The sequence below is a fragment of the Anolis carolinensis genome, chromosome 3 (assembly GCF_035594765.1).
Source record: "Anolis carolinensis isolate JA03-04 chromosome 3, rAnoCar3.1.pri, whole genome shotgun sequence".
In the NCBI taxonomy this organism is placed as follows: Eukaryota; Metazoa; Chordata; class Lepidosauria; order Squamata; family Dactyloidae; genus Anolis; species Anolis carolinensis.
In genome coordinates, this window is record NC_085843.1 from 77,533,469 (window position 1) to 77,552,815 (window position 19,347).

General features: G+C 38.4%; 2 protein-coding genes across 2 annotated transcripts in view; both read left to right on the forward strand.

Annotated features, from left to right (window-relative positions):
• Positions 1-12,165, forward strand: part of dop1b (DOP1 leucine zipper like protein B) — an 88,901-nt gene extending 76,736 nt beyond the window's left edge. The window contains exons 30-37 of the mRNA XM_062975084.1: positions 455-601; positions 1,301-1,362; positions 1,577-1,705; positions 2,409-2,545; positions 3,197-3,252; positions 4,642-4,797; positions 7,528-7,657; positions 9,171-12,165. Coding sequence (XP_062831154.1) covers positions 455-601; positions 1,301-1,362; positions 1,577-1,705; positions 2,409-2,545; positions 3,197-3,252; positions 4,642-4,797; positions 7,528-7,657; positions 9,171-9,428 — 1,075 coding nt within the window. The 3' untranslated portion in view covers positions 9,429-12,165. The remainder of the gene's footprint in view (positions 1-454; positions 602-1,300; positions 1,363-1,576; positions 1,706-2,408; positions 2,546-3,196; positions 3,253-4,641; positions 4,798-7,527; positions 7,658-9,170) is intronic.
• Positions 12,166-16,742: 4,577 nt separating this feature from the next.
• Positions 16,743-19,347, forward strand: part of morc3 (MORC family CW-type zinc finger 3) — a 40,156-nt gene continuing 37,551 nt past the window's right edge. The window contains exon 1 of the mRNA XM_062975085.1: positions 16,743-16,894. Within this exon, the coding sequence (XP_062831155.1) occupies positions 16,841-16,894 (54 nt within the window). The 5' untranslated portion in view covers positions 16,743-16,840. The remainder of the gene's footprint in view (positions 16,895-19,347) is intronic.

A 19,347-nucleotide genomic window follows, 5' to 3' on the forward strand; every position in this document is an offset into this window, starting at 1 on the left:
CCTTTCTCTCACTTTCATCTCTTCAATTGCGTGTCTAAGGCTCCAGCTGTGCTGCTGTTCTGAATAGCAGACTGGCAGAGTGAACTTTCTTTTCAATTCCTCCAATTTCCCCCCTCCCTTCTGTCTTCTCCCTTTTCCAAGTTTCTTAAAACTTTATTTTGATGGTAATTCTTTATTTTTTCCAACTCCAACAATATAACCTAGAAACACAACTATTCTGTTTTCAGGTGCCAAAGAATAGCATTAGATGTGATCTATGTTGCTGATGTACTAACTAGCCCTCGTTTAGGAAAAAAAACGCACTAATTTTCCAGTCAGCTACTTTATGTCTTGTTAATCAATAAAGCTAAATGGAATTTATCATAAGCAAAACATTGGTATAAGGAATTTATGAAGTATGAGCCATACAATTAGAGAAATATATGATCCGTATGTTGTGTATATGTGTTTACAGTGCCTACAACCTTCCAAGCTTCCGTGCTAGCACTCAGTTACTCAGTTCCCTAAGTGGCTATGCCTATACCAAACGGGCATGGAAGAAAGATGTTCTTGAGCTGTATATGGACCCAGCTTTTTTCCAGATGGACACTTCCTGCATTCAGTAAGATATATGGCTAAGGCAGTCTGGTCGTTGTGTCTGAATGAGCACAATCGCCGCTGCATCATAGTGCATCACAGTGATAAATTTTTAAGTTGTAATAGCACTTTTAATGTGTAGTAATTTCATTTAGACAGCATTAGACTTCATTATAAGAACATAGTGATCACTCCACATTTGCAGTTTTGACTTTTGTGGATTTGATTATTCACCAATTTGATTTTAAATGTTCTCTCTAGGAATCTTTAGGTCCTCCAATATGGCTCTGGCCATCTTTCTCCAGTCATCCTGGATGACCTCAAGATTTCTAGAGAAAACAACTTTGTAGGAATCTCTAGGTCCTCCAATGCAATTCTGTGGTCAGCTTTCAGCAGAAGTTCACTATGCTGGAAGACCTAGACATTCCTAGAGAGGTGTTCAGTAATATCCCAGCAATGTATTTATTCATTTATTTATTTCATTTTCATAGGGACCCTGTGCATTTAACCTCAGTAAATGTGGAGGACTAACTGTAGTCTTTCATCATTGACATATTTTTTCCAATACTTGATTTTAAATAAATCCTGGATTTGTGCAGGAATTCAACTGCTATTCTCAATCAAAGTAGTCTCATAGAACAAGTGGATAAATGTTGACTTACCATTTATGCACAATTTGCATCTAAATTACATTAATCTTTACCTGTTAATCATATTCCTTCAGCTGGCGAGCCATTATTGATCATCTTCTTACACATGAGAAAACTATGTTTAAAGATTTGATGAGTAAGTCTTCTCTTATAATTGATATTTTGCATTACTATAAAAAGGATTAAATCAACATGAATACAAGAAATTGAAATTGATTCTTATTTACACTTTGCTATGTAATGATTCCATTACTTTGTTCCTTTGAACTGCTAATCGGTCCAAATAATCTATTAATGCTTCCTAAACCATTGCAGCTTAATGTTAATACTAGCTATGATCTTGATTCTAGATATGCAGAGCAGCTCCTTAAAACTTTTTCCAAGTTTTGAACAAAAGGCAATGTTGTTAAAGCGTCAGGCTTTTGCCATTTTCAGTGGAGAAATTGATCAATATCATCTTTACCTACCCTTAATACAAGGTGAGATACTATTTTGCAGCATTTACAAATATTTATTTCTAAAATTACTCAAAATGATACTTTTTGATCATTCAGAGATAAATGCAAATAAAACCCGGACTGTAAGTTGGAAACCTGGAATCCAGAGATGTGCATAATACGCCTTTTTTAACAGTTAGTCAGAATATTTGTGCAAAGTTATAAATAGATTCAGTTAATGTGCAATGCCAAAATATAGTTGGAAATTCAGTTTAAAAGGCATTGGACCTAATACCCTCATTCTCTTCCTCTTTTAAAGCAAATTACAGTGTTTCTGCACTTAGTGAGCTGTAATTTGTACATTTTGAAATGGATGTGTAATTCTGATTTGGAGAGCAACTGACTGCATAATTTGCCAGTAGGAGGATGGTCTTTGTGAAAACTGTATGTGTGGATAGCATTTAATGCTGCATAATTGTCCCCATTTACTGGAAGCCATAGGATTTTGTCATGTCATGTTCAAGCTGATCTTTGAACTGTGTATTTGGTTATAACAAAATGATCTCTATCCTAAATTGTCAAGTGTATAAATTATTTTTCCTGTTTTTCTTTTTCCTTACCTTTCCTTCCTTCCTTCCTTCCTTCCTTCCTTCCTTCCTTCCTTCCTTCCTTCCTTCCTTCCTTCCTTCCTTCCTTCCTTTCTTTCTTTCTTTCTTTCTTTCTTTCTGGCTAAATTTTATTCTAGAGCGATTGACTGACAACCTGCGTGTTGGACAGACTTCCATAGTAGCTGCACAAATGTTCCTGTTTTTCAGGGTTCTATTGCTAAGAATTTCTCCTCAACATCTAACCTCATTATGGCCAATCATGGTGACAGAACTGGTATGTACATTAAAAGTGGATCAACAGTAGGCTTTAGGTGAAATTGCCTTTGGAGTAATGCTAACTTTTTAACTTTTAAGTATCCATAACAATATCTGAAGCTCTCTTCGCATTTATCGGCAAGAGGCTGTTATCCATTCCCATTATTTTTAAAGTATTTTAAATGTATTGAAGGTGGGAAAGCATTCTTTGGAGACAGGACATGCTGCAGAGCTAAGTTCTGCCTTCTTTTTGCAATGAAGGCATAGAGAACCCCACCTAGATAAGGACCACAAAATATATAATCACAAAAGGTGAAAGTTCCCAGTGCCTCCTATTATTGAATAGAGGAGACTTCACTCCATATTTGGTGTGGAGTAGGGCTGCTCCCAAATTAACTGTCTTCTGTTTTCCTTTCTGAGGGAAAAGCATCCTGTTTTAGAATAATCATTTCCATAAGACTACTTCTACAGTATATAGCATTCAGTATGAGCTTCTGTTACAGAGCATTCAACATTCTAAAATCAATAAATAAAGAATTTGACATTTCCTTTTGGGACATGCCTTTGGGGAACCATTTTGTGAAGGTGTCCATTATGCATTTCCAGTCTCACTAAAGTAGAGTTAATTTAACTGTATATACTGATGCCTTCCATTCCTTCCAATATTTAGATTCAAACATTTATACAACTAGAGGAAGAGTTAGCTGAGGAAGAAGAACCAGCAAAGTAAGAATTAATATAATGTGGTATTTGACATGGAAACCAAAACAAGCAACCACCCTGAACTACCTCAATAAAAATCCCTGTAGACTGTTTTGCATAATATTTCTGGCAATTATCTATCATGTATACATTTTCATGCTTTTTGGGGAGAAGTGAATTGGAAGTGAGTGGCAGTATACGTGCCATGTACACACAAGTTTCCAGATTCAATCCCTGCCAAAAGAACATAGTGCTTCAAACCTGGAGGCTGACTGAGGTGAATAGTCTCATCTGAAAGCACTCTGCTTGGAATTATTTCAAGATTTTTGTCTATGATATTTAATCAATAAAGCTTAATGTTAATATTACAGTAATCCATTGGTAAATCTTTTGGCACAAGCCAGTGCAATGATACATAATTTTCACAAAGGGGAAAAAAAGAAAAATCACAAATTAAAAGAACCATTCTAATTTGGACATTATATAATTGAAAGTTGCATTGATGCTGGAAATTGAAGTATATCGACTAGAATGAATATTGACCATTTTTGTAAACAGCTGGAGTATTTGGGGGGGGGGGGTTTACATTTTGCAGCCATAAATTATGTTATAATAGATACTTTTGTGAATGGGTAGCATTTGCCTACCCAAAACTTTTTCCTATAAACATGAACAGAAATCATTTCCCTGTGTGGGGAAGGTAAAAATCATTTGAGAAATACTATTTGAATAAATGTGAAACTTGCCTTGGAGATGATAGTTTCTTAAGGTAACTCATTTTTTGTCAATTATTATCTCTAACAACTGTTGTCTCTAACTCTGAGAAATGAATTATAGGTTATATATAAATGCACATAATGAAATCCACCACTCTCCATTCTGCCTTGTGGAAAGTCCAACGAGAATGCCTTCCCCCAGCTGCCACTTCTGTGGTTACCAAAAAGAGAAACAGCAGCAGTGCTTAAATCCACTTCTGCATCCTGCTAAAATAACTACGTTCTAAAACTTACAACCTTGAATCTTGTATTCTTCCTACTTTTCTGTCATGTCTGTTAGATAATAATTCTGCAAACAGTAACTGTTTCATTCTTGGTGATTATAAGATGCCCTAGACACCTTTTGGGCTGAAAAGTGTAGTAAAAGTGTTTTAAAATAACTCTTCATGAAACAGCTGGGGTAGCACTGATATTGACTAGACACCAGGCTGTTACCAGATTGCTGTACTTTCAATTTTTACAAAATCGCCTCCTAGTTGTTTTTCCCGTTTCAGGTGCATGTCTACCAGAACATTTTGGGCAGTGTATGAATTTCTCTTTATTCTGTGTTCATTCATATATACATATGAAATGAAAATGTAAGATCACTTGATTTGCTTTTCAGTCCTTGATTTCTATTTTTTCATGAATTTCACAGAAACAATAGCAAAATTAGCAAACAAAAAGTATCAGATGGCAACAGTCTCTTGCTTGGTGACATACAGCAGAATGAACTGAATTTGTATTTATCAGCTTGTAAATTCTTGGACACTGCACTTTCTTTCCCACCTGACAAGATGCAGTTATTTCAAATGTAAGTGTGCTAAATTTATTCTTAGAGAGTTTTCAGACAAGAAACCATGTGGAAGTAATCTGAAGAAGGCTCCTTGTTTAGCTTTTTTTGTTGCAAACAGTTTGTATGAACATGTAAAATGGCTTGTTTTACTACTCCCTAGGACATCAGGTTGTTTTGTGTGTTATAAGTATGTAAATGCTACTCAGAAAACCTCTTCTCTGTCTGCTGCATAGATCTATTTGTGCAAGTCTCATTTTATTTTACTTTTGTCTTTAATGCTTTATTACTGCTTCTTCGGTTGTCATGATTTTGCTGTTATTGTTGTTTATGATTTAAAGGTTGTTTTGATTCTTTTGGAGTGCACCTTTTTTGGTGACCAAATTTGCAAATTTGTGCAATCTGTATGCGGATGACACCCAACTCTATTACTCCTTTCCACTGAATTCCAAGGAAGCCTCCTGGACCTTAAACCAGTGTGTGGCAGCTGTGTTGGACTGGATGCAGGTTAACAAGTTGAATCTTAATCCAGACAAGACAGAGGTCCTCCTGGTCAGTTGTGGGGTGGATCCGGATATTGGGTGGCAAACTGTGATTGACGGGATTACACTCCCCCTCAGGACACAGGTCCGTAGCTTGGGGGTCCTCCTGGACTCAGTGCTGACGCTTGATTCTCAGGTGTCGGCGGTGGCCGGGAAGGTCTTTGCACAGTTAAAACTAGTGCGCCAGCTGCGACCATACCTTGAGAAGCCTGACTTGGCCATGGTGGTCCATGCTTTGGACTGGATTACTGTAATGCATTCTACGTGGGGCTGCCCTTGAAGAGGGTCCAGAAACTCCAGCTAGTTCAAAGAGCTGTAGTCAGACTCCTGACAGGAGCTAGCTATAGGGACCAAACAACTCCCTTACTAAAACAGCTCCACTGGTTGCCGATCAGCTGCCGGGCCCAATTCAAGGTGCAGGTTATGACCTATAAAGCCCTGAACAGTTCGGGCCCCACCTATCTTCGCAATCGCATCTCCCCCTATGCCCCAGTGTGGACCCTTAGATCCTCTGGTGAGGCGCTCCTCTCAATCCCATCGCCATCCCAAGTACGGCTGGTGGGGACAAGAGAGAGGGCCTTCTCGGTGGTGGCCCCCCACTGTTGAAACACCCTACCCAAAGATTAGCTCCATCAATAACATCTTTTCGTAGGGACTTGAAAACTTGGTGGTTTCAAGAGGTTTTTGGAAATGACTAATCTAGACGCCACTTTAGCCATTAAATGGAAACTTGGGGGCTAAATTGGCTTTTGGAAGTGATTATTCTGTAATCCCTAGATGCCACCCTGGCCGCTACATGACTCCTGTTCTGCACTTTACCTGCTCCTTTGATTTTGTTATGGCATTTACTTTTATTAGTTCTACCTGATAGCTATACAGTAGGTTGAAGTGGTGTAATCCTGGCCTATGTTCCTTGCTATTAGTCACACTTCACCTCTGGCTTATGCCTATTTTTACCACCTGAGTCCTACCCTGGCCCATATTGCCATCTTGTTCAATTTATATTTTATACCCATTGGCTGTAGAATCACCCAAGAAAGCGATTGCATTTGCTTTTATTAAGGTGGAAACCTTAATAATACCTTATTGTTTTAAAATGTTGGAATTTTAAATATGTTTTGTTAATTGATGTTACACTGGTTTCTTGTATTTTATATGATGTATATGTATTGAATGTTTTTATTATGTGTAAACCACTCTGAGTCCCCACGGGAGATATAGCGGTATATAAATAAAATTTGTTGTTGTTTGTTGTGTTTAGGAGCCATAAGGAGCCATGGCAAATTAGCATAACTATTATTTTGATTATTCACAGGGCAATCAAAATAATAGTTATGCTAATTTGCCATGGCTCTTTATGGCTCCTAGACCTTTGAAATAATTTTCAAGTCTTAGGAAACCCCTGCATAAATGTTATTATATCTAAGATTTAAAGAAAAAAACTTTTTAAAAACTATCATCTCTTGGAGACTCTAGAGGTCTGCAGATGATATTGGGAAACAAACTTATTTGGGTGAAATGAAAGAAGATTTAGCTCCACAGATTCTTTTCCAAATGCCAAATAACTATCCACATGTTGAAGGGACTAGGCCTGAGATAGTAGTGGAATTTACCATCCAAAATAGAGAGTTCAGACAAGGGGAAAGTTCAAAAGGGAAATGCCTAGTAACAAATAGGCATAGGAGGTGCGGACACAGGAAGAGGAATCTACTGCTGAGGAAAAGCAGGCGCAGGAATAATGATAAGAGCTGGTGCCAGAAGGGAACAAAAGGAAGAAATAGAGATGAGGCACAAATCTGAGAAAATATCCTGTGTGCATGCTCAAGATGTTGACTATAAAACTGGCCTGCATCTCAGTTGAGTGTGGCACTTTTCTTTTGTTCACCTGGCAGAGTGATTTGATCAAATAAACCTGTTGAACCATCTCCTTGCCTTCAGTGTCGGATTGAACAGCAACCCTGGAGATTTGGGCTACTTGGTAATAAAGTGACATGAGAGCGCATCCCAACAATGTTGGTGCGATGGAAAAGGGAATATTTTCTTTTAAACTGCCCCACAATATGAGCCCAGTAACTGACTTCTTTATATTAAACAAATCACCTCCCTTGGATAGACTTATCTATTTCTTTGTTGATTCTAATATTCTCAAAAGGTATATGATCTTTTCTACAAGATTTCTTATCTCTAATTATCTCTACTCCTTTATTAGGTATAGGTGGGCATTTGTCCCAGAGGTCGATGCACAAGCATACAGCATGTCTTCAGATCTAATGGAAAATCACCAAGAATGCAAACCGCATGCTGTTAGAATTATGGATTTATTAAAGTTGAAATATGGGGTAAGTGTTACATTGCACAGTTAAACCATTGCATAAATTACTTTGAATTGCCAGCTAAAGCTATAGTTAGAAACATCAAAACTATGAAATGTTGAATGTTATTGTAGAACAGTCATGATAAATGTATACTTCCCCAGATGGTGATGGACTGCAGCGACAATAGCTCTCCAGTATCCCTCACCATTTACTATGTTAGCTAGGACTGAACTGCAGTCCAAAAACATCTATAAGGCCATATGCTTTCAATCTCTGATGTAGTAAGTAAAGGGAAGACCTTGGTTGTTGGTAGGCTGTCTTTACAAATAATGTGTAACCTATGAGAGGATGGCATAATTGTTAGATAGAAATGGCACAGCATTTCTAGTTATATGAAAATACTGTTCGATGAACATGTGGAAGATTGATAGCACCTGAGTAATGACTGTGAAATGTCATGATTCAATACCTAAGGGGGTGTGGTAATGGCTGAGTCATAACCATGTGAGGTGTATTGTAAAGGGGTTGCATCTGCCATTGTCCCTTACTGGATGACCTATCAGCATGTAGCTATAAAAGATGGATGAAAGGGTCCATTTCTCCTGTGTGACACGATGTGGGTATCTATATATGATTATGTGATGACTCTGGTTGTTTGCAATGACAAGCTGAAAGTGGATCTGCGAATCCTGTTTGTTCATTTTGTAAATATTGCAACAGTGAAGATTAAAGCTTCCGGATATTTTGGATGAAAGCCTGAATCTTTGAGTTTACTAAATAGTATGTAGATAAGGTCAGATGCTGGAGGTTGGGCTCTGCTGATAGACGGGGTGAAGCATGTTTTTGCTGTGAAAGAACTCTGCTGTATTTGCTTGCCTCTGAGACACTTGCTATCCAGCTTGCAGCAGTTCAGGGAGGTCATGATTTGGAAACTATAAATGATTTTACGAACCAGCATTCCATGAAAATAATAGCATCATTTGACATTTATCTAGTAAACTTGCTGTGGCAATAGTACAGCCTTGTTACCCAAAGGTCACAGCAAGAATATTGGAAGAAGTGAGGAGAATAATTAAATCTGACCAAGCAATGAACTGAATTGATATTTTTTTTTCTGTGTCAGGAGCGACTTGAGAAACTGCAATTGAAACTGAATTGATGTGAAATGAGTACAGTAGAGTGAGCTAATAATTGTACATAACTACAAATAGATATGTTCAAATAATAATGCCCAGACTACTTGCCTGGGATCTACAAATTAGTCTCCTGTTTATAACACTGTATCCTGCTTGTTGATTTTAATGATTGTTTTTATTGATGTTGATTTTTTTACTGGGATAATTGTTTTATTGCTTTGTTACTGTCATTTGTTTGTTTTATCGGGCCATGCCCCATGTAAGCCGCCCCGAGTCCCTTCGGGGAGATGGGGCGGGGTATAAAAATAAAGTTATTATTATTATTATTATTATTATTATTACATCACAGAGTGAAAAAATCTACACATGTATTAATAATCTGAATATTTCATGTTTTACAGGAACAAAATACCAATGAAAGAAAAACAAAACACCACAGCTTTCCTCTTTTGGATCTTCATTCCATATCAAATATCACACAGTTAATGCCATTCTTCAAGATACTGAGCTGTGCTTTTAAAACAGAGAGCAATAAACCACTCAGCATGAATAACTCAAAGTCCCTCAGAATGGACTATCCTGTTGGCAGTGGCACAAGGACCTTAAGACTATTAGAAGAGTGTGTGGAACGTGATTTTATAGAAAATATGGAAAATTAAGCTTCTTTAAATAGAGTTCCATGATTATTTGAAGCTTGTAGCTGTCATACAATTACTTTACAGAAAGGCTGTAAATACAAGAATGAAATATTTTAAAGTTTAGGGTTCATCTCATTTTTGTGTTTGTTTTTACTTCTAATGTATTTTACAGTTGTTCTGTGGATAATTGACCTGCTGCCCTCATATCTGTGGGAACAAGTTGGAAGAATAATTTATGCATTTCCTAAAGTGAAGGTTTTTTTTTTTTTACTTTGAAAGAAAAACAAAGCATGTTTGAGTTACTCAATAGGCAACAGGTTTGCTTCTTATCTGATCAAGATTGGCTTTAAGATTTCAGAGTTGAAGGAAACATTTAAAAGCAAAACCTCTAGAAATATATAGCCAAGTCTGACATACTGGTAGATGAAGACATTCTTTTAAAATAATTTTAGTTCTGTCTCTAAACATTTTCACATTAACATTGCAAACAAAGTTAGCATGCTATTAATATTTCATTCTAGCAATTCAATATCCCATGAAACATTTGTATGACTCTTCTGACATAACTTTCACAGTCGTAGCCCGGAAGCTTATATTTACTCATCTTACTGAACCAAACAGGACTCCTTTATAGGAATGGCCTTTAACCATATATTTTGCTGTACTTTTAGAAGACGTATTCTTCTAAAATTAAGAAGAAAATATAGACTAATTTGAAACTCCTGGTTGCCTTTTTCTGGTTGTTCAATTGGTACTAAATTGTCATAGGCCTATAAGGATTTTTAAAGAATATGGTACATAAGGACAGTACAGATCATGCAAAATGTGTGTCTATCTATACTATTATACTGCATTAGAAGTACATAATTTTCTAAGCAAATAGTTTACAGTTCTGTGCTGAAGCATCTGTGCAGATACAATATTTACTCTAAGCATTACATAAGAATTGAGACTACTCTTTATATTGTGATTTAATTTGGAAGGCATTTGATTCTAGCCCTTTCTTTTTAAAGCAATTATAATGCACGAGTACAGCCAGGGAAAATATTGTTTATAATAGCTACAAATAGTAACAAAATGATTATGTATTGAACATAATACAAGCTTGCTCTTTACATTTGTTGTATATTTACTGTTTTTGTATACTCTTCTAAAGAATAATATTTCCTTAGCATGTATTCTTCTCTTTCCAATGTGTCCCAGGACTGAGTTCTTGCTGTAGATCTAGCACTTTTCACTAACATTTGAACACAATCCAGCCAAACTTGAACCTTTATGATTTAATGAGAAACTAGAACATCTACTTAAATTTCTATTGAAATCAATAGAGCTTTTCCCAGGCTTAGGTTAGTCTGGATTGTGCCCAAGATTGTTGTGCAATATTATTTCAACAGAAGTGTGTTCAGATGTTTAATGCAAGTGTTTTTATTTCATCACTGTCACTACTTTTTTCTAAGTATCCACTGGTATCAAAAACACCTGGTGTATGGTATGAAGGTCTCAGACATACTGGCTAGATTTATTTCAGCACTTAAAACAGGTGATTTACTTGCATATTTTACCTACCTATGAGTTAATAATAGGTATTTCATATTCATTTTGATATTGGCTTTATTGTTCACAATCTTGAAAAGGACTAAAATGTAAAGCATTATTCACGTGTTAATATTTTTGTAGACAAATGGACTTAAGTTTATAAACCTGTATTTTTCATTATGAATGTGAACTCTTCTGAATGTAAATTATGTTGCTATTTTGATCACTGATGTGAAGAGGTAGTATCTATTATAAAGCAAATAATGCTGCTCAATATTATGTATTCCTAATCATTTGGAACCCTAAACATTTTCAAAGTGCAAACAAATGTTGCTAATGCTCAGGGAAACACATACTTGTCATGTGCAATGCCAGTTTTGACAAGAACTCTCTCTTGCTCTATTTTGCTTCTATCCGTACTGGTCAAGTGCAACTAGTATGAGATATTTCACTATGCGGTTAAATGTAGAATTCCATGTTCATCACAGAAGGAAAACTTAGCATCATTTTAGTAACTTGTTTTTCCACTCAATTTTATATCCATCTTTTTTCATCATCTTCTATTTTTTCTGTTGCCTTTGAAACTATCCTATCCGTGATATCGCATTTATATTTTCTGGTTTTTTTTATCACCTAACTAAATCAACTGCTTTACCAAAAGAGCTGCTGTCTGGTTTCTAATAGGGATCATTTTTGCATAAGGTAGAATCCACTAAACAACTTACTACATAACACTTAGTCTCACAAAATACATTTTATGGAGGGGAATTGCGAAGTTGGAGTCATGATCACCTGGAAAACTGTAATGTTTCTGAGTGCATTTTCTCCATGGTTTCACAGCTAGATTCATCACATCAATATTAGCCAATTAATTTGATTTAAAATGATATTTACTTCTAAAACTTGAAAGCAAGTTGGTTTGGAGATAACATTTCAGACTACTATTGATAACTATTTGGTAACTAGCAATATCAAATAAAGAGTGAAAAACTAATAGCTTTTAATGGATACTATTGCTGTAAAATTACTGATTGAGTAGATACAACCTTAGAAAATATACTCTTTATGAAAAAAGAAGACACTGGAGATAAGTTTATGTTGTTTAAAATTATTGCCAAAGAAGAGTCAGAATTTTATTTGGCAAATGAGGTCATGACTGCTGTGTAAGGCTGTAGTGTGTTTTTGAATGTAACTTTCATATTAAACGTTGTGTTTAAATACATCTTGAAAAACCAGAGGTTTTTTCCTGCTGCTTATATTTTACCATTTAATTTGCACTGTTTTCTTATTTGTTGTTTTTCTTGTACTTGATCCCCCACAACATTACAAGTCATAACATTTTGGAAAGACATGACCTTTTAAAGACCATAACCCTTTGAAGAAAAATGACATTCACAACCATTTGAAAATCATAACCTTTTGTAAAAGTATGATCTTCCAGAGAAGAGCCAAAAACTTGTTTGAATAAAATCTTCTCTTCAGTGGTATATAAACACATGTACTTATGCAAGGCACTTTGGTTTTCAGTTGTTAGATTGATAACCTAGTTGTTGCTGATCTGTTAGGAACAGAGATTATGCCAATGCACAAAAACAGCAGAGTTTCAAAAGTGTTCTTTTCAGTGCCCCAAAACATCTACTCTCCCATAAAATACCTTGTTTCTGTATCATACTCTCATGTCTTTCAGAGAAAAAGACTGTTAGAAACTGCCTTAGTTAGAAGCTGTTAGGATTTTTTGAATCCTTTTAATTTAAGCATTATTTTGAGACCCTTCTTACAATTTCTCTGGGAATTTCTAAATAAAATTAATCATTAAAAAACAGCTCTTAAGCTCCCTCACATGCATAGTATTGAGCTCATCTTTTAATATATCTAACACACTAGCAGTTTGAAGAAACGTGTTATTTTGATCAGTTAATTGGTGGTAAAGCAAAAAACCTATTCCAAAGTGGAAAGCATGTTTTGTAAAAGCATCAAGGACATCTCACAGAAGCAAACCTCTGCCCTTAAAACATGTTCTCCCAGAGCCCTCCTTCACAGCTTCTCTGAACTGTGCTTGCCTGCCTCAGAGCCAAGTTTGCCTACTGCTGCCTTCATGAATGGGAAGATGTTTTATCTAAAACATTTAGCATTCCACTTTGAAGAGATTAGAAAGACAGGAGGAAGCTCAAAACATGTGAGCTCATCTGTGGCACTTACTCATACTAGGAAACTATGGTTTCCTGTTAAGTCAAAACAACAACAATGAATACAAGACTCTGTGGATCATAATAAATTGTGGTAAGTTCTTGGTGGTATGGGGATACCAAGTCACCTTGTCTGTCTCCTGAGGAATCTGTATAAAGACCAAGTAGCAACAGTAAGAACAGACCACAGAACAACAGACTGGTTTAAGATTGGGAAAGGAGTACAGCAGAGCTGTATACTTTCACTCTACCTATTCAACTTGTGTGCAGATCACATGCGATGCGTGGGGCTTGATTGATCCAAAGCTGAAGTTATAATTGCTGGAAGAAACATTAACCACCATAGCTACACAGGTACCACTAATGGCTGAAAGCAAGGAGCTGAGGAGCCTTATAACCAAAGTGAAAGAAAAAAGTGCCAAAGCTAGTTGCAGTTAAACATTAAAATTTTTTATAGTAACCAGACTGATTGATAACTGGCAAATAGAGGGAGAAAACATGGAGGCAGTGACAGACTATATTTCTAGGCACGAAGATCACTGCAGATGCAGACTGCAGCATGGAAATCGGAAGATGTTTACTTCTTAGAGAGCAATGACCAATCTTGATAGTTTTCAAACTGCTAGGTTGACAGAAGCTGGGGCTAATGACGGAAGCTCACCTCGCTCCACAAATTCGAACCGCCAACCTTCCAGTCAGCAAGCTCTGCAGGTTAGCGGTTTAACCTGCTGTGTCACTGCGGCTCCTTAGTCTTGATTGGGAACACTGAATTGGAAACACTGTGCCTCAACAAAACAATACAAAAATCATAATAAAATTATAAGGTTAAAGACAATTAAGCAAATCAAAACATTAAAAATATTAAAAATTACACGAAAACCCTTGTAAAATCTTTATGGCAAGTTGAACCAGATTACTCTGGTGGCCTTTTCAATTGCAAAATTTGTTGAATGGTGAGGGACAAGCTGCTGGGGATGTTGTGGATGGGATTCGAGTCCCCTCGAGTGAGAAGGGCGGGATATAAATGTTGGAAATAAATAAATTTTGGGGGGGGGGGGGTGTTAAGGAAAACTACCCTAAAATACAACAGAGCATCCAAAAATCAAACGGGATACAAAAAGTTGAGCATTAGCTCTCTAGCGAGCAAAGCGTGAGGTGCCACTGGTTGTGGCTATAAAGAATTTAGAGCTTAGGCAGGCAAAGTTGCAGAGTCCAATCTTATAAAAATCACAAAAGGTTTATTTACAAAGATAAAGAATAACTGCATTTCTTAATAGTCAAAAACTGGGTCTGAGCTCCTCTAACACCCATCTCTTCTAAAGTTTTAGAGAGAGGGAAAAATCATCCAAGCACTACAGCTCTCTATCACATACGGAGATAATAATAACTTGATTTTTATATCCCGCCACCATCTCCCCGAAGGGACTCGGGGTGGCTTACAAGTGGGACCAAGCCCAGCACAAGAAAGTTTACAAACTAAAAACACATTTTAAAACATAATATACATATAGCAGTCTGGTTAAACAATTAAAAACAGGAGAATATAAAAACAACCATTAAAATGAATCAAAACAAACATCAATAACCAGATTGGGCAAGATCAGAAATTGGAAAGGGCTAGGCATGGGACTGTGTAAAGAGTGCTGGGGCTGGAGTAAAGCACCAAGTTCACTGTAATTGTCAGTTTGGGCTGGACATTCATGGACAGGGACCTAACCATTATCAAACGCATCTTGGAACATCCAGGTTTTGAGGTCCCTGCAGAAGTTGGACAGAGTGGCTACTAATCTAATCTCCCTGGGGGTTAGACAGAGAGAGTTCTCAAAGCACACAGTACATACTCTCCATACTAAAATGTAAGAAAACAGAAGTCAAAGTAAAGGATTGCAGTCGAAAAGTATCCACTCTATACAACCAATCAGAATGAGAGCAAAAACAGAGAGGAGAGAAGAAATAGATACATTTCCAATTGTCATACAGGAGACATTTATTTATTTATCATGTCAGAAGTGAACCAAGGGTACAAGTTGTAATATCTTTGAAAACACAAACAAAGTTAAAAATAAAAAAAAACTTGGCATTATGCTAAATGTCCTTTGACCATAAGCTGGCCATTTAGAGTGCCTCTGGTGTTGCTGTAAGAAGGTCCTCCATTGTGCAGGGCTCAGATTGCATTGTAATAGGGGGTCTGTGGTTTGCTCTTCTCCACACTCACATGCTATGGACTCCACTTCGTAGCCCCATTTCTTAAGGTTGGCTCTGCATCTCGTGGTGCCAAGCGCAGCCTGTTCAGTGCCTTCCAAGTCACCCAGTCTTCTGTGCTCCCAGGAGGGAGTCTCCCATCCAGTGTCGGCCATTTATTGAGATTCTAGGTTTATGCCTGCCACGTTTGGACTCTCGCTTGCTGAGGTGTTCCTGCGAGAATCTCTGCATATCTTAGAAAACCATTTCTTGATTTAAGGTGTTGGTGTACTGGCGGATACCCGAACAGGGGGTGGGCCAGAGATGTCACTGCCTTGGTCCTTTCATTGCTGGCAGCTACTTCCCGGCGGATGTCAGGGGGTGCAATGCCGGCTAAACAGTCTAGTTTCTTCAGTGTGGTGTGGGGCGTTGGCATCCTGTGATAATGGAAAACCCTTAGCCTATTCTAAGCTAACTAAACTGTTCCTCATTGAGGACTTGGGCAATGTGGGGTTGAATTCCAACAGGGGGTGGTTTTTTCAAATGTCTTTTCAATTGTATTTTTATAGTATTTTGACTTTTGCATCCATGACACGCCTTCCAAATGCTTCCAAATTCTATTGCGCCATGGTCATTGTTAGCTGCCTTGAATCCCTATGGCAGTGATGGCCAACCTATGACACGCGTGTCAGCACTGACACGCCTAACCATTTTTGCTGACACGCTGCCGCCTGCAGATTGATTGGATGACTAGGTCTTTTGTGGCCAAATTTGGTGTGATTTGGTCCAGTGGTTTTGTTGTTTACTCCATGGGAATTATGCACATTACATTTATATATATATATATATATATATATATATATATATATATATATAATTCTATTATAATTGTAGTATATTATCATATTATTACCATTATATTATTATTATATTATTCACTATTCATGACTACTTTGAAACTAGAATAGAGAGAAATCAGCGTGGAAACTGCAAGAGGCACCATAGATTGTTGTACGTGGAAATAAGGGTAGTTTTTGATTTATTAAATACAGTTATATATTTCAATTATACATTTTTGTTATTTAAACTATACATATTGCGAAATTATGTTTTTTTTTCTCAAAGTGACACACCACACAAGTCATGCAAGGTTTTTTGGTGAATTTTGACACACCAAGTGCAAAAGGTTGCCCATCATTGCCCTATGGCAAGCACGGGCGGCTGAGGGGGCCTGAAGCTGTTAGGAATGGTGGGAGTTGAAGTCCAAACCTCTGGAGGGCCCCAGTTTGCCCATACCTGCCCTATGGGGTTCCTTAGGAAGGAGACGCCCAGGCGGGCCAAACAAGGAGCCCAACCTCTACTACTCCAAGGCGCAGAAAGGAAAGCGAAGGCGGAAACGAGAGGGCTTCCCCTCCCCGCGAGTCCCGCCCCGGAAGTCTCCCGCCTTGGACTGAGAGAGAGAGAGAGAGCTCTGGGAAAGAGGAAGCTGGCGCTCCGTGGGGCTTTTGTGCGGCAGGAGTAGTGCTCAAGATGGCGGCCTCGTCGTCGTCGGTCCAAGCCCAGAGCGGGATCCTCCTCAGCGCGGTGAGAGGGGAAGAACGCGGCCCCGGGGCGGGATGGGCGTTTCGGTTTCTCCCGGGAAGGAGAGGGCGAGGCTTTGGGCCCAGTCCTGTGCGCGGAGGGTTGTGCTCTTTCAGCCTTCCTTCCGTATTTACATAGGAAGGACGGGAGCCGTGTGCCCGCCCTCTTGCTCTCCGGATTCGCGAGAGGCGCCGTTTCTCTAAGGGCCCTTCCACACAACCCTATATCCCGGAATATCAAGGCAGAAAATCCCACATTATGTGCTTTGAACTGGAATATATGGCAGTGTGGACTCAGTTCAAAACAGATACTGTGGGATTTCCTGCCTTTATATTCTGGGATATAGGTATGTGTGGAAGAGCCCTTACCGCCTCTCGGCCACGCGGTTTTCCCCCGGAAGCGCCCTCTTCAGCCCTCAATCCAACGTGTGAAGAGGGAGAGCTGGGCCAGGCATGTTATGTTGCAGGCGAGGATTGGAAAAGACCCACTGAGAGCCCTTCCACACAGTCCTATATCCCAGAATATCAAGGCAGAAAATCCCACATTATCTGAGTGTGGACTCAGCTAGCCCAGTTCAAAGCATATATTGTGGCATTTTCTGCCTTGATATTCTGGAATATAGGGCTGTGTGGAAGGGCCCTGAGTGAGGCTTCTCGTATTTCTCTAAGAGCCCTTCTACACAGCCCTGTATCCCAGAATATCAAGGCAGGAAATCCAGCATTATCTGCTTTGAACTGGAATATGTGGCAGTGTGGACTCAGCTATCCCAGTTCAAAGCAGATATTGTAGAGTTTTCTTCCTTGATATTCTGGGATATAGGGCTGTGTGGAAGGGCCCTGAGGATCTGGATTTAGTGAAATTATCCTTGTAGTTGTGCTCTCAGGAACCAAGGGTGTGTCTACTGTAAAAATAATGTAGTTTGACACCACTTTAACTGCCATGGCTGTGGAATCATGGAAAGTGTAGCCTTGCAAGGCCTTGAGCTCTCTTCGCCAAAGAGGCATGGTACCTCACCGAACTACAACTCCCATCGGGTTGCTGTGAGTTTTCTGGACTGTATGGCCATGTTCCAGAAGCATTCTCTCCTGAAGTTTTGCCCACATCTATGGCAGGCATCCTCAGAGGTTGTGAGGTCTGTTGGAAACTAGGCAGGTGGGGTTTATATATCTGTGGAAAGTTCAGGGTGGGAGAAAGAACTCTTGTCTGAGGCAAGTGTGAATGCTGCAGTTGATCACCTTGATTAGTATTGAATAGCCTTTTTGCTTCAAAGCCTGGCTGCTTCCTGCCCCGGGGGAATCCTTTGTTGGGATGTGATTAGCTGGCCCTGATTGTTTCTTCCCCCAGGCAGGAAGCAGCCAAGCTTGAAACTGCAAGGCTATTCAATGCTAATCAAGATGATCAATTGCAACATTTACACTTGCCTCAAGCAGACAAAAGAGTTCTTTCTCCCACCCTGGACATTCCACAGATATATAAACCCCACTTGCCTAGTTTTCAACAAATCTCACAACCTCTGAGGATGCCTGCCATATATGCAGGTGAAACATCAGGAGAGAATGCTTCTGAAACATGGCCATACTGCCCAGAAAAATCACAGCAACCCAGTGATTCTGGCCATGAAAGCCTTCAAAAACATATACAACTCCCATTGTTTCATAACAAAGAGCCATGGTAAATAAAGTGGCATCAAACTTCTTTAATTCTACAGTGTAGAGATGAACCTCAAGAAAGTCTTGTTTGGGGGCTTTCGGGGGCACTAATGTTGGTTTTGCCTGATTTGGGAGGCTGTTTTGTAAAAAAAATAAAAGGAAGTAAATCAGCTGGAAATGCATGTTACAGCTGGCTTTGATTTGTAACTTTCGTTTTCAACAGTAGGGAGGAGTCAACAGCTCTCTGGAGGATTTTTTAAAAATTGCAGCTCTCTCTTCTCAAAATAATGAAGTCTACTATTAGTGGGACATTGACAAGCCATGAGTCTGGTCCTGTTTGCAGCCTGTAATTCTAAAGTGAAAATCCAAGGTGTGATCCTAGGACGTATTGATACGCTTGCTTCTCCAAATGTACATTCCGCATCCTTTTTTTTACGTGGACTTTTAGACATCAAGAAACTAATAAGCAATAAAACAACAAGAGCAATAGGGTAATTGTTTTCAAAAAAATAGCTGAGTTAAATCTCTTTCATTATAAAAAAAGAGGAAGAAAGGAGGGGAAAGGATGTGACAGTATCTTTTAGACTGGTTTTTTGTATGCACTTTCATGGAACTGCGATATTAAAGTTATGGGTTATAAAGCATATTTATAGTGTTGTGGGAGGGAGGTGGATTGTAGTGGGACCCATAAAGAAACCATGTCCCTTGCACTACATTTTCAAAGAGCTGGGTGAGATCTTTACAATGATTCATTACTATTGGAGTGTGAAACCATAAATCTGTTTACCAAAAGGTTCACAAAACAGT